Source organism: Gilbertella persicaria (genome assembly GCF_025201335.1).
Source record: "Gilbertella persicaria strain CBS 190.32 chromosome Unknown B0P05scaffold_7, whole genome shotgun sequence".
Classification (NCBI taxonomy): domain Eukaryota; kingdom Fungi; phylum Mucoromycota; class Mucoromycetes; order Mucorales; family Choanephoraceae; genus Gilbertella; species Gilbertella persicaria.
Genome location: NW_026251968.1, coordinates 443296 through 459891, shown reverse-complemented (window position 1 = coordinate 459891; position 16596 = coordinate 443296). Strand labels below are relative to the sequence as shown.

The following is a 16596-nucleotide window of genomic DNA, read 5'->3' as shown; positions in this document are numbered from 1 at the left end:
ATTGATTTCTTTCTCTTTTTCTCTTTTTTTTTTTTCTTTCTTTCTATTTTCTCCCTTTTTATTATCAATGACAACACAACCTATGGACAACAAAAGGCGAAGATCACTTAGCAGCGCCTCTGCCTTACTCGTCAGAAGATTCACAAGAAATACCAATGTTCCGCCTACACCAGTTGCACCAAGTGCTTCTAAATCTGAAAATTTACCAAACAAAAGAGCCACAGAACCAATTGCAACCACATCTACAAACAAGAAGCTACACGTTCGTATTGTACCCAGCATAGAGAATCCCAGTCGATGCGTGATTTTTGACATTGTTGATCGCGAACTTGAAGCAGGCTCAGTGATCAAAATTGGCAGATACTCTGAACGTCATACCAATTCAATGAACTGTATGTCGTTCAAAAGCAAAGTGGTCTCTCGTTGCCACTGTGAAGTCTTTGTCGATGAACATGATGGCAAAGTATGTAACATCACAAAGTTTGAACGGCGCATCAAATTAGCTTTATTGACACATTAACGCAATAGATGTATGTTCGGGATACAAAATCATCTTCTGGTACTTTTTTGAACCATGTTCGTCTAAGTCCTGCTGGCAATGAAAGTAAGCCTGTTGAAATTCACGACGGCGACATTATTCAGTTGGGTGTTGATTTCCAAGGTGGAAGAGAAGAAATGTATCGCTCTGTCAAGATGAAATTCGAATTCAATAGAAATAGTCAAACAAGACATCTTTCTTATAATTTAAACGCTTTTCATAATATCCGTACACTCACTACAAATCAGCCTGAAAAAGAGCCAGAACATAAAGTAGAAAAGCAGCCTATGAAATCAGAATGTGATGGTCTAGACGAATGTTGTATTTGCCTGTATGCCATGGCTCCATTCCAAGCATTATTTGTATCTCCATGTTCTCATACCTATCATTTTAAATGTATTCGACCTTTATTACAAAGCTACCCTGGATTCCAATGCCCCATTTGTAGAACCTATTCTGATTTAGAAGCTAGTGTTGCTACAGAAGAAGATGATGAAGTTATCGTTCCTTCTACTCATTCTCCTCCAATCAATGAAAGTCTACCTAGAGTCGAAACTGTAACTCGAGTGACAACACATGTTGATGAGGAATCGCCTATTACTGATACTGAAATGGTTAATATCAGTCCTTTACTTTTACCATCATCATCATCGTCATCACCAAATCAAGGTATGTGCACTTAAGCAACTGTACATGGTCTCCTTACTGTATAGAATAGGCCATACATTGAATAATAACGACATCATTCTAACAGAAGAAACACATGTTACAGATGAAGAGCCTGGCATGTCAAATACGACAGATGAAGAAATAGAAGACACAATGGAAATAACACCAGAAATAGTAGTTCCAAGCAATGTCATTCCAAGAGAAAGACAAGGACCTCCTGTCAATCGAGAGAGAAGATCGAGTCAATTCATGGAGAAATTAAAAATGGTATTTTTCGAAAAGCGAAAATCGCAACAAGAGCAATCCCCTCGTCGTCGGTCAAAGAAGCATCACCAAAGACGCCCTGTGTCATATCCAAACCATATTCTTCATCTTCAACAAGATATACCACCTTTGCCAACCATACCATCCTCTTCCTCAAATATGAACAATATACCACTTAATCAAACACTGTCAAGACAATCAACTACAAATGAGGAGAGACTCACTATGATGATGGTGGTAGATCAATAATTATAATTTATTTATTTGCTATTAAATACTCTTGAATTCCTTTTCAATTTGTTGGACAAATAATTGCATAAATTGATCGCGCTCAACAGCAAGTGCCTTTCCTTTAGGTGTTCTCATCATGCTCTTGAGTTTGAATAGTTTTTCTATAGATTTGTGTGAGAAAGAGAGAGAAAGAGAGTCATATTGAGAGGAGGTCATGCATGCTTACCGTGGAAATGCGTAATAGCAGAGCTGTTGGTTGCATTGTTGCTCAAGTATTGTTCCTGAGTGATGTTCTCGATAGGTTTGTGATCGGGTACATATAAAGGACGATTCTTAGCCCCACTAAATGCAGCACATCTCAAGATACCAAAAGCGCCAATGGCATCTAATTTGTCAGCATCTTGGACCCTGAATTTTTGGAGTCAGATCAAAAAAAAAAAAAAAATCATTTTTGCGCAGTAAAAGAAAAAAGGACATACTTACGCATGTAATTCCAAACAGTGGTTTCTCCAGGAAACTTGTTCAGGATCATCACATTCATCGTTCCAGCCGAGTTCTTTACTGAAACCAATGTTGTCTACAATACGAGCAACCAATTGTGCTTTGGGGTAGTTTTGTGCTTGCAAAAATGTTTGGATCATTTGTCCGCCTGTCTCTTTTCCTTGATAGTATTTACGGTCACCTACATCATGACATAAAGCAGCCAACTCGACAAGCTCTAAATCGAGGTTTGGGTTCGAAGTCTTCAAATCATTGGCAATGGCAAGTGCTTTGGTATGTGAGCATTAGATGAATTTGACATGTATTATTTACCAACATCAACAACACGGTCAACATGGTACATGTCATGAGACGAATCAAATCCAGACATGTACTCTGAGACCATTTTGCGCGTTTCGTTTAAAACATCACTGTAAGAAACCATATTAATTAAGAGAAGGGGATGGGGGAAGTGGAGAAGGAGAAAGAGGGATAGATCAAAAATAGATTCATCTAAATTAGAATCAAAAGATTTTATGACTGTTATTTCTGTTATTTACCGAGAGGTGTAACGAGACTTGCATGATGGATCCTTGGTCAGTATGACAATACAGCATATCTGTAATTGAGGTGTTATCCTAATGTTCTAGAATGAACTATACTCGATTATTTACAACTGAGAGACAATAAGGAAATTAACGTCATTATTCGATGTCTTGTTGATCTTTATAGCAAAAAGAACGGGTTACTATGCATGTTTGAAATAATCAAATCCAGTAAATGTGGATTACAAGAATTCAATGCTTTTATCCGTAAAAAAATTCGAAATATCTTTGGTAAAGTTAGATTCAACAAAATCACAAGCAAGAAGGGAAACAGAGATTATGATACTCAAAATGACTAGAGACCTGAGAGCCATCAGCTGGATCAAGTGTCACCATGGACAACAAAGGCACAATAAAAGATAGCCCAACAATAGGACATTGGTTGCATATAAGAAAGAATTGAAAGACGATGAAGCTCTTGCTAGAAACCTTACCCAGATAGAACTGTTCCTCTCTCTGATTTGTTAGTTAAGGTGTCCTAGCTGTACCTAAAGCTAGAATCCCTTCTTTGTCGAAATTCTCTTGTGTACGCTTCAAAGCGAAACTGGCGCTCTAAGGACTGTCGCTCCCTTAAATTGGATAGCGAATAAATGTCATCAGCCAATCACAAGTACTTGTTTTTATAGAAAATTGAATGGGAGGGGTTTTTTTTTTTGCCAAGTTAAAAAGTTTTTGTTGTTTATTCTATATGGACTACACTTATACTAACCCACAGCAACAGTTGCAATATCAGCAACAACTACAGCAACAACAACAACAGCAACAACAACAATCATCAGGTTTCTCTGGTTACCAAGCTGAAAATAATAGCTCATCTAGTTTCTTTTACCAACAGCAACAGCAGCAGCAACAGCAACCAGAACCCTTCCATCGTTCCACTGAAGGGTTTCCTCGAAGTGTGTTAGACAGAGCAACTGCTGCTAAACTTCGCTTGGAGAACTATTACAAAACAGCGCTTGAACAAGCTTATGAAAGAAGCCAAAGGTATACAAAGAACGCAATTCGATATACAGCTATTGAACGCTTTTTAGACGTACTGAAATTGAAAACAAGTTGAGTCAAGAGCACTGCAGCGAAGAAAAGAAAAAGAGACAACTTCAATCATATGGTAGAAAAGAATCGCAATATTTGAGATTACGCAGAACTAGACTTGGTCTTGATGATTTTGTCACCGTCAAGGTGATTGGTAAAGGTGCTTTTGGCGAGGTATGTGTTGCTTCTAACCTACTATTATGGACTTACTTATGTATGTTTTCTAGGTGCGACTTGTTCAAGCAGGAGATACAGGCAAGATTTATGCCATGAAAACATTAAGAAAGTCAGAAATGTTGAAAAAAGATCAATTGGCACACGTCAAAGCAGAGCGTGATGTGTTGGCAGAAGCTGACTCTCCTTGGGTTGTTCAGCTCTATTTTTCTTTTCAAGATACACAGTTTTTGTATTTAATTATGGAGTTTTTGCCTGGTGGTGATTTGATGACCATGTTGATCAAATACGATACATTCAGTGAACCAGTGACACGCTTCTATATTGCAGAGATTGTATTGGCTTTAGAAGCTATTCATAACTTAGGTTTTATTCACCGGTAAGCAACCATGCAAAGACTGAACTACAGGTAAATAATGACACTCTTTTTTTTTTTGTAGTGATATTAAGCCAGACAACATCCTGATTGATAAAGACGGCCATATTAAACTATCAGATTTCGGCTTGTCTACAGGTTTCCACAAGACACACGACTCACAATACTATCAACGACTATTAGAAGGTGTATCTACACAACAAGGTATTGACACAATTCATCTCAACACACAGAAAGAGAAAATTGCTACTTGGAAAAAGAATCGCCGTGCACTTGCCTATTCCACTGTTGGTACACCCGACTATATTGCCCCTGAGATCTTTTTACAAAGAGGTTATGGGCAAGAATGTGATTGGTGGTCATTAGGTGCTATCATGTTTGAATGTTTATGTGGTTATCCCCCTTTTTGCTCAGAGAATCCTCATGATACTTACCGTAAAATCATGAATTGGCGCGAAACATTGATTTTCCCTGATGATCAGCCTATCAGTCGAGAAGCAGAAGATTTGATTCGTCGCTTGATTTGTGATCCTGAAACTCGGCTGGGTAGAAATGGTCCTGAAGAAATTAAGCAGCATCCTTTCTTTTATGGTATCAATTGGGAGCAGATTCGAAATGAGAGATCACCTCATATACCTCAATTAAGAAGTATTACAGATACTTCATACTTTCCTACAGAAGAACTGGATGCTGTGCCTGAGATGGTGGATACGCAAAGTAAGTAGATAGGATTAAGGTACATGTATGCTGATACCTTCTAGTTTATCAAACAGACACTGTCAATGCACAAAAAGACCTTGCTTTTGTTGGCTACACTTTCAAGCGATTCGATTATTTGACAAGAAAAAATGTGATTTAATACTCTATAAACAAGCGAACAGATACCTTTCTTCTTACATCCCACCATATACATATCAGTCTAGTTTATTAAGAAAGTGTTCATGTATAGTGCATTTAGCTTTTTAAATAAACCAAACAAGATTAGTTTGTTCTAATGGTGTCCTAAAGAACACTTGATTATAGTGTAGCCAAAAAGAAAAAAAAAATACTGTAGAGGGAATACTCCGCACCCTGTCTGTACTTTTTTGCCTTTTCTCATGTCATGACACCAGCGTCCAAGCTAAGTAAGAAAAAACTAGGTCTTGCTACCACGTTAGCATTGGGCGCAACTTATTGGTACTATAAACCTGCTCAAACCAATCCACCACCTGTGACACCTTATATTCCTCCACCTTTTGTTTGGGAAAGTATACCAAAACCAATCTTGAAGCGATTCACTACACCTGATCCCAAACGCGATGGATTTGTCTGGAATATGTTTAGTACACTGACAGTAGGCATGGCAGGTATGGTAGCCAAAGGCTTTATGAATTGTAGCCAGGTAACAGTCTATGGGCTGGAAGAATTCAAAAGCATTATTCAGGACCCTGAAAGGCAGAAGGGCATTGTGACAGGTGATGATAGCTTACACAAATAAAGAACATAGCTGATGGTTTAAACTTAGTATCTAATCATGAGTCTGTGCTTGATGATCCATTTCTATGGGGTGTATTGCCTATCAAGACACTGTTTTCTATCCATCAAATGCGTTGGGTACTTGGTGCAGCCGACATTTGTTATACATCCATGTAAGTAGGCATGAATTGTTTCTTATATGCTAAATAGGTATTTAGCTTTCGATCTTACTTTTTTGCCTGTGGTCAGACCATTCCCACTATACGTGGCGCTGGTATCTATCAACCAGGCGTTGATTTTGCCATTGATAAAATCAATCATAAAGGTTGGATTCATATTTACCCTGAATCTAAAGTAGTTCAAGAGAACAAAATGGTTCGATTTAAATGGGGTGTGGCTCGTATTCTGATGGATGCAGATCATGAACCCTTAGTGATACCCATTTGGCACAAAGGCATGCACCTTGCCAAACCACTATATGGTACAAAACTTGTTCATTTAGGAAAACCTATTACGCTTGTGTTTGGTCCACCCGTAGAGTATGCTGACATATTAAGAGAATGGAAAGAAGGGAAACTTGACAGGGAACAGACCCGAATTAAGCTTACACAGAGACTGTTTGATGCTATAGAAAACTTACAAAGAGAACATGATGGGTAAAACGGCATAAAAAGCTGTGTAACTGTGTAAATAAGGCACACATCTCCGGTTGAAAATAAATATAGAGTCTCCCCCTCTTTTTTTTTTCTTTCTCTCTTTTTTTTTTTTTTTTTGTGTGTATTATGCTTAAAAACTCTACTTGGAGTAAGTGAATTCTATATACAGACAATGACTGATAATAGTCTATAGAGCTTGACGAAACCAACTTGGCCAATTTTGGTTCTGAACTCGAAAGAGAACACCGTAAAGAAGAAGGTGATCTTGAAACAGCATGGAATTATGAGGGTTCTCCTATTGGTCATGAAGTGTAAGTCTATCAAAAACATCAATTATACTGACCATCATAAAGTGGTATGTGGATTTGGCGTGTGCATGATTTCAACTTGGAGCCTGTTCCCAAAAGCCAATATGGTAAATTTTATCAAGGTAAAAGTATAGCCACCATAAATGCGTTTATGTTGATAGAAAACGATAGGTGATAGTTACATTGTCTTGAAGGTATAGAATGAGACCAGAAATAAGAGAGTGTTTATTGATATTGTACAGTCTAGCAAGAAACAAAACTCGGATGGTTTGATTCATAATATTCATTTTTGGCTTGGTTTGGAAACTTCTCAAGATGAAGCTGGTACAGCTGCTTACAAGACAGTTGAATTAGATGACTGTAAGTAACAGACTGTTTGACGTATAGAAACTCAATCATGTCTAGTCCTTGATACATATGCTGTTCAATACCGTGAGGTGCAATACAAGGAATCCAGCTTATTCTCTAGCTATTTTAGACACATTACTTATTTGCAAGGTGGTCATGACTCAGGATTTCATCATGTGGAAGAAGAACAAGTCCATACTCGTCTCTTACGTGTCCATCGTCCCAAGCAATTGGAAGGATCGCGTACAAGAAATGCTGTTGTTATTTCAGAAGTACCTTTGAGTCATGAAAGTTTACGCTCTACCTCTATCTTTGTGCTTGATACAGGCGATATTGTCTACCAATGGCAAGGAGAGAAAGCCAATGGTATTGAGAGAGCCAAAGCAGCTGAGTTTATTTCCCAACTTATTTCTGAGCGTCAAGGTAAAGGTGAGATGGTGATTGTTGGTAAGTGACTACAATGCATATGTAATCATCAGCTGACCTCTTATGGCTAGAACAAGGATCCGGTAGTGGTGAACGCCAATTCTTTGAAGCACTTGGTTCTGAAGGTGACATTTTAGATGATGATGATGAACAAGAAGAAGGAGAAGAAGAAGCAGTAAGCAATAGACGCTTGTTGCGTTTAAGTGCTTCTGGTCCCTTTGGCTTGGGTCATTTGAAATTCGAGGTTGTAGCTGAGGGTACTATTTCCAGAGACATGTTTGATACACATGATGTTTACGTTTTTGATGTTGGACACCAAATCTATACTTGGATTGGTCGTAAAGCAAGTCGCAAAGAACGTAGACAAGGTCTTGAATATGCACAAAAATATGTCAAAGAATGCTCTGATCGTTCTCCTTTTGTGCCTATCTGTCAAGTAGTAGAAGGAGGCGAGGATGAATTGTTTGAGTCTAATTTAGAAGGCTGGCAAGGATGGTAATAAAATGTGACTCATATGTGTCATTTAAGCAGCTCAACTCGGCTAAAATAGTTGATTCCGAGAGTGCTGCATCGTATTGATATGTTGTGTAAGGTAAAATTTTATTTAAGCAACAACAAAAAAAAAAAAAAAAAAAAAAAAGTTTCTACCAACCATGAAATGATTCTCGCCATCTTATCTCATTTTGTTGTGAATCTTTTTGTAAAATAGAGAGTGTTAAATTAGTTTTATGAAAGGTTTCCTGTTGTTGTTGTTGTTGTTGTTGTTGTTGTTGTGATTGTTGTTGATCTTCAATGGTATTTGTGCTTGTAAATGAGGAAGTAGAATTCGAGAGTAATGAAGGCGGAGATGATACTCTGCCTAAAAGATCAGACAAGAGTGATCGACGTGGTGTTGTTGGTCTTGGCTGTGTCTTTACAAAATGATAACTTATATCATTTACTTGTTCTTTTTCTTGTTCTTCATAGTCTTCATCATCGTATAAATCATCCTCACTTGGATAATAGTCGTCGTCGTCGTCGTCCTCATCTTCTTCTTCTTCGTCCTCTTCTATGATGACAACATGCTTTGAACAAGTCTCTTGTTGCTGTTTGTTGTCAATCACAACAATGCTACTTGAACAAGAAGACTCTTCTTTATTAGCTTCATCATCGTGGCATCTTTCTCGTACAACCTCGTGCGAATGTGCGTCATGAACGGCAGCAGGTGACAAGAGTACGGATGTAATGAATCGTTTGATAGTGTTGTTGTCAATCTTATTGGTGGGCTGTCTTTGATATTGCCATAGTCTCCAGGACATGTTTTCTAATCGCTGACCATTTTCAATATAATTTTTGCATTTATTAAATGCTATTGAAATCATAAATAAGATTGATTAAATGAGTATTTTATTTTACCTGTCCACATTGTCTCTAATTCCTCAGTGTTTTCAATTGAAACTAGATCATGACAAGAAACAGAAAGTAAATGAGTTGACGACATTTTCTATAAGGTTATGTACAAAAATTGAAGAAGAAGAAAAAAGAAGGAAAGAACAAATTTTTTTCTTTTAATCAGTAACATAGTCTGCTGACACTCTCACTTTTTTTTTTTTTTTTTTTTTCATAACACTCCTTTTTTCTTTCTTTCTCTCCTTAGTATACTCTTCATTTTATTTTATTTTGTTTTGTTTTTTACGCGTGATCATTCTTATTGTCTAAAGTTTATTTTGTACATGCCTTCATTCTCTAAATGATATCTACTTGTGTCAATTGTGACCAATTAAAAGCGTGGGCTTCAGTGCATAAACTGACAGTAAAAAATAAATAAATAAATTGATCACGTTTGCCCACCTAAATGACTTTTAGGGGGACATTAGTGTAGAAAAGTCATGCATTTTTATATTTGAACGAGTTAAATAAACGCGCTTTATTGTTGGATAATTCATCATCTGATCATTCTCTTTTTTTTTTTTTTTTTTTTAGTTATTTAAGATGGTTTCGATAAGATTCAGCAGCAGTAAGTGGATCTTCTGGTACAGGTCCACTGTATTTATAAGGTTTAGATGGAGCAGAGGTAGGTCTATAAGATGGCGTCTGTTGTGTCTATCATGGTTTTATATATATATATATGAGATACATTATATAGGACAAAATATTACCTGTGGATGATATTGAGAATGATAACCAGCTGGCTGTACCCGTGCATAATAATCATTGGTGGGTGTCCCTGACATATCATAAGAAGTGTTTGGTTCTCCATAAAACGATGTACGAGCTCTTAATGGTGGCTGATGGGGTGTATTATATGGGTTTTTGTTATTGTTATACATAGGTTGAGATGTTGTTGTGGTGGCTGCTGTTGTTGTTGTTGCTGTTGTTGTTGCTGTGGTAGGTGTCAGCTTATAGTATGGTATGTTATTGTCAGTATTATTTGTGTTATACATCGCTGTGGTATTTGGTGTATTGGCATTACTATAGTCTTGCATTAGTCTAGTGGATTGTGAAGTAGGAGTCTGATAGATGACAGAAGAGGGTGGTTGAGATTGTTGTTGTTGTTGTTGTTGTTGTTGTTGTTGTTGAGGTGTCTGGGAAGGTGGCAGATACACACTAGGTGTTGCATTGGTAGGCGTATAATACATATCGCTTGGCTTTGGTTGTGTGTAAGCTGCTGTAGTAGAATTAGTGACCGCTGCTCCTCCTGTTCCTGCTCCTCCCGCTCCTCCTGTTGCTCCTCCTGTTGGTGTTGCTGATGTTGTTTGTCCGTAATCATACTGTTGATTTCTCCAAACAGGCTGTAAAGGTATACGAAGAGGTACTCGAGCCAAAGGACGATTAGGTAATTGTGTAGGAAATTGAGGCAATTGTGCTTTAGATAACATCAATAAGAATTGATATTGTTCTTGTTGCTGTTGTTGCTGTTGTTGCTGTTGTTGTTGAAGATGATTGTTAGGTAACACAATACCCTTAAATGTTTCCTCTAATAGCTTTTGTTGATTTTCTTGCTTCTGCATCTCATCCGCATTCAAGAGTTGGCTTCTAAACAAGAACAATGCAGACTTCCATCGTTCATATTCATCGTTTCGAATAAACATTTTAAACCTGAGCACATCTAAAAACTCGAGTTCCATAATATTTAAATCTGTCACTTTCATGCCTGATACTTCAGACCAAGTTTTGTTGGTAAACGTATTATCATCCAGGAATTTGTTGGCCAACATTAATGCGACAGTAAACAATCTGTATTCAGATCCATCTGCACCTTGTATGGCTGGACTGTTCTGTAGTAACATGGCAATATATTTCAAAGACAGTAATATCACGGATTCTGATAATTGTGTTGCTGTCAATATCTAAAAAAAAAAAAAAAGTGTGAGTTGTGGGGGAGAGAAGATGTACAGCCAAAAAAAAAAAAAAAAAAAAAAAGTATGTTTACCTGTTTACAGAACTTTCTGAATGCACTGCTGGTACGATTGGCGATATTGGCTGTTTCTTTAGAGTGCATCAAGTGTTGATCATCCGTGATTGCTGTTGACTGAAGGATCTTGCTTGACTCATGAAGTTGCATGACAGAGGGTCTCCTCGCATGCCACATCAAATAGACCATACTAGAAGCAAATTCAGCCAATTGTGATATAGATAATGGGGGTGTGGGTTGTGCATCCGTGGCGCTAGGCACTGGCTCAGGTGGTACAATCGCATAGCCATGCTGTATAGGGTGAGGATGATGACGATAAGGCTGTTGATGAGGTGGAGGTGGTGGAGGTCTTTGTGGCTGAGAATAAGGGTGGATGTTGGATGACTTTAGAGTATTGAAGTAAGCATTTGTTGTAGTCTTTGGATAATTTACATTAGAAGAGTCGATTAATTGATAGTGTTGTTGTTGCTGATGTTGCTGATGTTGTTGCTGTTGCTGATGATGATGGAGTTGCTGCTGTTGTTGCTGTTGCTGTTGTGAATACATGATTGAAATATAAGGAGATAGAAAGAAAACTAGAAGACCAAGACCTAAAAATATAAATATTTATAAATAATGATGATTGCTTGGCTTTTTTTTTTCTTGCCTATATATTTCTTTAAATAATTTCACTACTCGTATTGCCTTTATTTTTTTTTTCTTTTTTCTCTTGCAAGTTCAAGAGACAAGAAAGAGTGCAAGTGCAATAAAAAGAAAAAAAGAAAAGAAAGAAGGAAAATGAACCCAAAAATAAAAAAGAAAACACAGATAGTAGAGGAGTTTTAAACAACCACACACACAACAAGATGCTTATTATAGGGTTCACAGCATCTAAAAATGTACACATGCGTAGACTTCACACAGTGCTTAATTATTTTTTTTTCTATTTCCGAGACGAAACCGGAGGGTTTGTTGATATACGCAAAGTCTGTCTAACGCGTCTTTTTATAAATCTTTGTATCATAATGTGTAACATCTAATTGAATCATGCACTTGTAGTGATGAAATAAAGCCTTAGATATGTTGATTAAGCCGAGGCTCAGCCTGAAGAGACGCTCTCTTTTTTTTTTTCTCTCTCTCTCTCCTCGTGTGGTGCTCATAGCCACTATGTGACTTGTCTGTTTTGTATGCTTTGTATGAGATGAAATATGGTTTCTTGAATTCCTTAATTAACAAGTAACATGCTGATTAGTAAAAGAAAATCTCTTGTCTCGAGACATCACATCTAGTAACTGGAAGAAAAAGAAAAAACAACTCAATGACTGTTTGCCTTGCTCATTTAGACTCCTTTGCATGTACGATATTTTTATTTGAAAAGTCAAGAGACCATTTGTATTTTCATATGAAATCAATGTCTTGTTGGGGATTGAGTGTAACATGTTTAAAGACTGCAAAACAGAAAAGAAGCTTGTGCCACTTGGATCGGTAGTTTGATTTTTTTTTTTTCAGTATTAAAAGTTTTTCAAAAAAAAAAAAAAAAACTTTCTCCTCTTCTTCTTTTCTTTTCTATCTAAAGATATGTTCAAATCATTACTGAAGCCTGAGTTTCTTGATAGAGAACAACTAAAAGCACTCGACTCTTATAAATACAGTGCAGTGGACCGTTCATTTACAACCAAATATGTACTAAGTCATTACTGGAATTGGTGCGTACAGTTCTTTCCAATCAGCATGGCGTAAGTAAAATAGATAGGTCATTAATCACTGTATTGATCTATTCCAAGACCGAACCTTATTACACTCACAGGTCTCTTTTTCATGATCTTTAATGTTGGATTGGCTATTGTGTTTGTGCCTAACATGGGTACAGGTGAAAATGAATCAGGTCCAAGCTGGATCTATTTTAGTTTTGCTATTGGATTATGGCTTTATTCCACATTTGATAATGTGGATGGAAAGCAGGCTCGAAGAACAGGTACTTCAAGTCCCTTGGGTGAGTTATTCGATCATGGATGTGACGCTGTCAATTGTTCATTTGCTGCTGTTTTACAGGCAACAGCCATTGGTTTGGGCCATTCAAAAGCAAGCGTTATTTTATATGGTATTGCTATGCTCGGATTCTATCTTTCAACCGCTGAAGAATACCATACCGGTGTATTGTATCTTGGCTATATCAATGCTCCCACTGAAGGAGTCATTCTCTCCTGTGTTGTCTTTATTATTTCAGGCATCTATGGTAACGTGTTACAAAACGCGGGTTTCGTTTCATTGAATTTTCTTCTTAGGTCCGGGTATGTGGAATACACCGATAAAGAACACAGTGCAAGTCTCATGGCTTCCAAAGGTACTGGAAGAAATGCCCCTCTCACATGCTATTATCTGGTGGGTGGGTACCTTGTTCTTATGCACGCATGCTCCTGCTTGGTAAAGTATGACTGATACCTGCATTCACTTTATTGACCTGTACTTAGTCTGTATGCTATCTATGGTGCCTGTAAGAGAAAGAATCAACCTTTCTTAAAGACAATTCTTGTTCAGAATACGCCTATTGCCACCTATATTACTTGTTTATACCTCTGGGTGATGTCGCCTTATTCCACTATTCTATCCCATCATCATTTTATTCTGTTTACCATTACAACTGGTATTGTATTTGGTAGAATGGCCACCAAAGTCATTTTAGCTCATTTGACAAAATCCAAATTTCCCAAGTTTACTGTCTTGTTGATTCCCTTGATTGTAGGGGCTGCTTTGACCAATGTACCTATTCTCATACCTTCCATGTAAGTGTGTTGTATATCAACTACCAAAACTGATTCCTATCTATTTTAGAAACCCCATTTTCACTGCTGAATCAGAGTTCATGTTCTTATTGGCTTATTTTGTATTTGCTTTTGTAGCTTATATGCGATGGGCTATTGTGGTCATTAATAGCTTTTGTGCTTACCTTGGTATTCGCTGCTTGGTTATTCCATCCAAGAAAGTAGAATAATCATTTTATTATTTATTGTGTATTATAGAAAAGGAAAATTGTTTATGCATAAAGATGATCTTGTGTAACCATATAAACTTATCATGAACAAACACGTAGTCGAGTCTTTAGGGTGGGGGTATATATTCATAGTCCAAAATCACCTTCATCTAAAATCAATTCATCATCTGTTGTATGGATGGGTATCGATATGGGACTTTTTCTTTTCCTGCTATTCCATCCCCAATTCAATTCTTTTTCTACTTGATCACTTGTATCATTGATTGTGGTGGCAATTTGACTGATATCAAATGTGTCGTCGATAAATGTACCATGGTAGTCATCTGTTATAGACGAATTGGCATAGTCAATAAGTGCTTCTTCCAGTAAATCATTGATCAACAGTTTAGCATCAGAATAACTCAGTGCCTGTTGATATTCTGAAATGGCTCGGGCAATTTTGCCTTGTAAATGATAAATCATGCCAACAGCGCCACGAGCATCTGAATTTTGTGGGTTTCTTACAAGTGCATTTTGAAAGCATTGTAAGGCACGTTCATAATCACGAAGTCTAATGCTTTATGTTGAGTTCATTGTTTTTTTTTATAGTCAATACTTACGGTGGATGACGATAAACATGCCCTAGATTACACCAAATCTTTTCATAAAGATAATTATTTTGACAGTGTTGTTCTTTAGCTAGATTGAGCGCTTTATGTAGACTTTCATGTGCCTTTATGAAACTATAAAGAGAGAAGGTCAAATCTTGATACACAAATAACACTTACTCATTGTGTTTATAGTAATAAACTGCAATCTCATTATACAAGAATGGATCTCGTTTACAGATCTGTAAAGCCATATTGAAATAATCCAAGGCAGATTGCATTTTTTGCTGCTCCATAAATTCCATAGCAATATTCATGAGAGGCAAATGAGAACTATACAGCAACATGAGAAAGACAGTGAGAACATAAGCTGATCTTACCCAGGTACTAATTTGCTGCATGTATGATATGCTTCAATCGCCTGATCATGGTATTTTTCAAGCGAGAATGAATGTCCATAGCCTAACCAAGCTTCATAAAAATATTGGTCGATTGTGAGTGCTTGATGAAAGTACTTTCTTGCCTCTTCATTCTTTTTGCAGCAAAGATAGTAAAGTCCAACAGCATGCCAAGCAACTGCTTCTTCATTCAATCTCTCTACTAATTCTTGAGCATACAAGTACAGTTCATTCTTCATGCCTAACTCAAATAAGCAAGTGACATGGAGAGGAATAGACTCAACAAAGAATGCGTCCTGACTCTTTATCCTACATAGTTTATAAGCACAATGGAAACAAATCACGGTTACCTTTCACAAATCTTGACGCATTCTTCATATCTTCCTTCTGTGAAAAAGCCTTGGGCTGTACTTAATTGAACATCTAAACTTTCAGAGATATCTTTTTCATCCGAGCTAAGTCTTCTTTCATTCAAAGTATCTCTTTTCTTTAGTTTTAGACCATAGAGATATCGAAAATAGTCTGCATCTTGTCCACAATGCTCTTCATAAGGCAATGTGGTTACAAATTCTAATTCTATAGTCTATTGATAAATATCTTATGCAACATATATATATCTCGGAACTTGCCTGATTTTTCGTCCATGAGATTGTATTTCGCCAGAGCCTTCAGTGCGTCATAGCATTTGACATCTACTGTCAAAGCTTCTTTGAAACATTCTCTTGCATCAGTTATATTCTTAAGTAACAAATGAGCTTTTCCTCTTGCATAACACATAATAGATTCTAGTTTAAGACAGCCTTCTGCAGTATCATCTTCAAACATGTTTCCTATCGTCTATTGTTTGAATACAACTGTCTGTGTTGATTTGACCTACTTTTTTCTGAGAAAGGATTGTTATGACCTAGATAATCAAGTGCATCTCGGCCTTTTTCTAGTGCAAGCTAAAGCATTATTAGATTTCTTTTTAGGAACATGCGTACATACTGAACAAAGAGCAGCTAAATATCGACACCGCACACTTTTGTTTAATGTCTCTTTTTTGTTTAGTATCTCCAATGCTCTTTCATATTGTTGTTGTTGATAGAATGAAACTGCCATGTTATAAATATCTTCTAATCCCTCTACAAATGCATGTCAGCTCATGTCTTTATTGTTTTCTATTTACTTGTTGAAGCAACGAGCTTTTCACCAATAAATGTTGAAGTTCCTGATAAATAATTCATGAGGGCGTCTTGTCGAAGTGTTCGAAACCGATCCTCTCGAGTAGCCAACCGTTCTGCAGGATCGGAATTATACAATCGCTTCGGTAATGCTTCTATATGGGTCATCAGATTATCTGAATCAGTCGATATAATGCTGATATGATCGGGAATGGGAGGTGGTGTACTAAACAGATCATGATCATCGATGCGATCATAGAACGGACTTGGATTCTCGGTAACCAGTCGAGAGTGTCGTGTATGGAAAGCAGTGGGCGATACTTCTTCAAATTCGCTACTCATAATGGGACGTGCTGGAGATCTTAGAGTTCTATCAAATGTATTGTCAGAACGAAGAGGCGTGCTCCTCGTTCGAGGAGACGAGGCTCTATTTCTAGGATTCATTGTTTAAGGAAAGAGAGAGAGAGAGAGAGAGAGAGATACGCGTAGAAAAAACAAAGGTCACATACCGTTTTCTTTGT

At 37.2% G+C, this 16596-nt stretch overlaps 9 protein-coding genes across 9 annotated transcripts; 5 read left to right on the top strand and 4 right to left on the bottom strand.

The window, feature by feature from the left end:
* Window positions 1–35: 35 nt before the first annotated feature.
* Window positions 36–1720, top strand: B0P05DRAFT_635018 (uncharacterized protein; the record flags this gene model as incomplete). The annotated part of the gene is made up of 3 exons (XM_051583569.1): window positions 36–463; window positions 529–1207; window positions 1257–1720. Exons 1-3 carry the CDS (start codon window positions 68–70, stop codon window positions 1718–1720), a joined length of 1539 nt encoding a protein of 512 aa, XP_051437922.1. The 5' UTR covers window positions 36–67.
* Window positions 1718–2660, bottom strand: B0P05DRAFT_530086 (uncharacterized protein). Its single transcript, XM_051576818.1, has 4 exons — window positions 2516–2660; window positions 2186–2471; window positions 1929–2110; window positions 1718–1863 (listed from the first exon to the last, which is right to left on the bottom strand). Exons 1-4 carry the CDS (start codon window positions 2625–2627, stop codon window positions 1742–1744), a joined length of 702 nt encoding a protein of 233 aa, XP_051437921.1. The 5' UTR covers window positions 2628–2660; the 3' UTR covers window positions 1718–1741.
* An 815-nt stretch (window positions 2661–3475) lies between these two features.
* B0P05DRAFT_594592 (Serine/threonine-protein kinase orb6) lies at window positions 3476–5413 on the top strand (the record flags this gene model as incomplete). Its single annotated transcript, XM_051583083.1, has 5 exons — window positions 3476–3771; window positions 3819–3993; window positions 4047–4372; window positions 4434–5086; window positions 5131–5413. The coding sequence occupies 5 exons, from the start codon at window positions 3476–3478 to the stop codon at window positions 5226–5228; spliced, it is 1548 nt and encodes a 515-aa protein (XP_051437920.1). The 3' UTR covers window positions 5229–5413.
* A 58-nt stretch (window positions 5414–5471) lies between these two features.
* On the top strand, window positions 5472–6362 carry B0P05DRAFT_602414 (acyltransferase-domain-containing protein; the record flags this gene model as incomplete). Its single annotated transcript, XM_051583267.1, has 5 exons — window positions 5472–5493; window positions 5527–5823; window positions 5874–5997; window positions 6043–6256; window positions 6327–6362. 5 exons carry the CDS (start codon window positions 5472–5474, stop codon window positions 6360–6362), a joined length of 693 nt encoding a protein of 230 aa, XP_051437919.1.
* Window positions 6363–6589: 227 nt separating this feature from the next.
* On the top strand, window positions 6590–8195 carry B0P05DRAFT_530079 (uncharacterized protein). The gene is made up of 7 exons (XM_051576817.1): window positions 6590–6628; window positions 6674–6791; window positions 6834–6910; window positions 6960–6982; window positions 7031–7148; window positions 7194–7583; window positions 7634–8195. The coding sequence occupies exons 1-7, from the start codon at window positions 6607–6609 to the stop codon at window positions 8059–8061; spliced, it is 1176 nt and encodes a 391-aa protein (XP_051437918.1). The 5' UTR covers window positions 6590–6606; the 3' UTR covers window positions 8062–8195.
* An 11-nt stretch (window positions 8196–8206) lies between these two features.
* Window positions 8207–9042, bottom strand: B0P05DRAFT_584478 (uncharacterized protein; the record flags this gene model as incomplete). Its single annotated transcript, XM_051582358.1, has 2 exons — window positions 8207–8910; window positions 8958–9042. 2 exons carry the CDS (start codon window positions 9040–9042, stop codon window positions 8207–8209), a joined length of 789 nt encoding a protein of 262 aa, XP_051437917.1.
* A 480-nt stretch (window positions 9043–9522) lies between these two features.
* B0P05DRAFT_594588 (cyclin-domain-containing protein) lies at window positions 9523–11741 on the bottom strand (the record flags this gene model as incomplete). Its single annotated transcript, XM_051583082.1, has 4 exons — window positions 11603–11741; window positions 10975–11546; window positions 9701–10891; window positions 9523–9644 (listed from the first exon to the last, which is right to left on the bottom strand). The coding sequence occupies exons 2-4, from the start codon at window positions 11500–11502 to the stop codon at window positions 9525–9527; spliced, it is 1839 nt and encodes a 612-aa protein (XP_051437916.1). The 5' UTR covers window positions 11503–11546; window positions 11603–11741.
* A 772-nt stretch (window positions 11742–12513) lies between these two features.
* On the top strand, window positions 12514–13927 carry B0P05DRAFT_464413 (CDP-alcohol phosphatidyltransferase-domain-containing protein; the record flags this gene model as incomplete). Its single annotated transcript, XM_051574216.1, has 5 exons — window positions 12514–12671; window positions 12720–13171; window positions 13221–13359; window positions 13407–13718; window positions 13768–13927. The coding sequence occupies 5 exons, from the start codon at window positions 12514–12516 to the stop codon at window positions 13925–13927; spliced, it is 1221 nt and encodes a 406-aa protein (XP_051437915.1).
* Window positions 13928–13990: 63 nt separating this feature from the next.
* On the bottom strand, window positions 13991–16570 carry B0P05DRAFT_330126 (uncharacterized protein). The gene is made up of 9 exons (XM_051573550.1): window positions 16081–16570; window positions 15900–16036; window positions 15790–15856; window positions 15542–15742; window positions 15263–15488; window positions 14895–15221; window positions 14695–14847; window positions 14527–14649; window positions 13991–14477 (listed from the first exon to the last, which is right to left on the bottom strand). The coding sequence occupies exons 1-9, from the start codon at window positions 16517–16519 to the stop codon at window positions 14054–14056; spliced, it is 2097 nt and encodes a 698-aa protein (XP_051437914.1). The 5' UTR covers window positions 16520–16570; the 3' UTR covers window positions 13991–14053.
* Window positions 16571–16596: the final 26 nt, after the last annotated feature.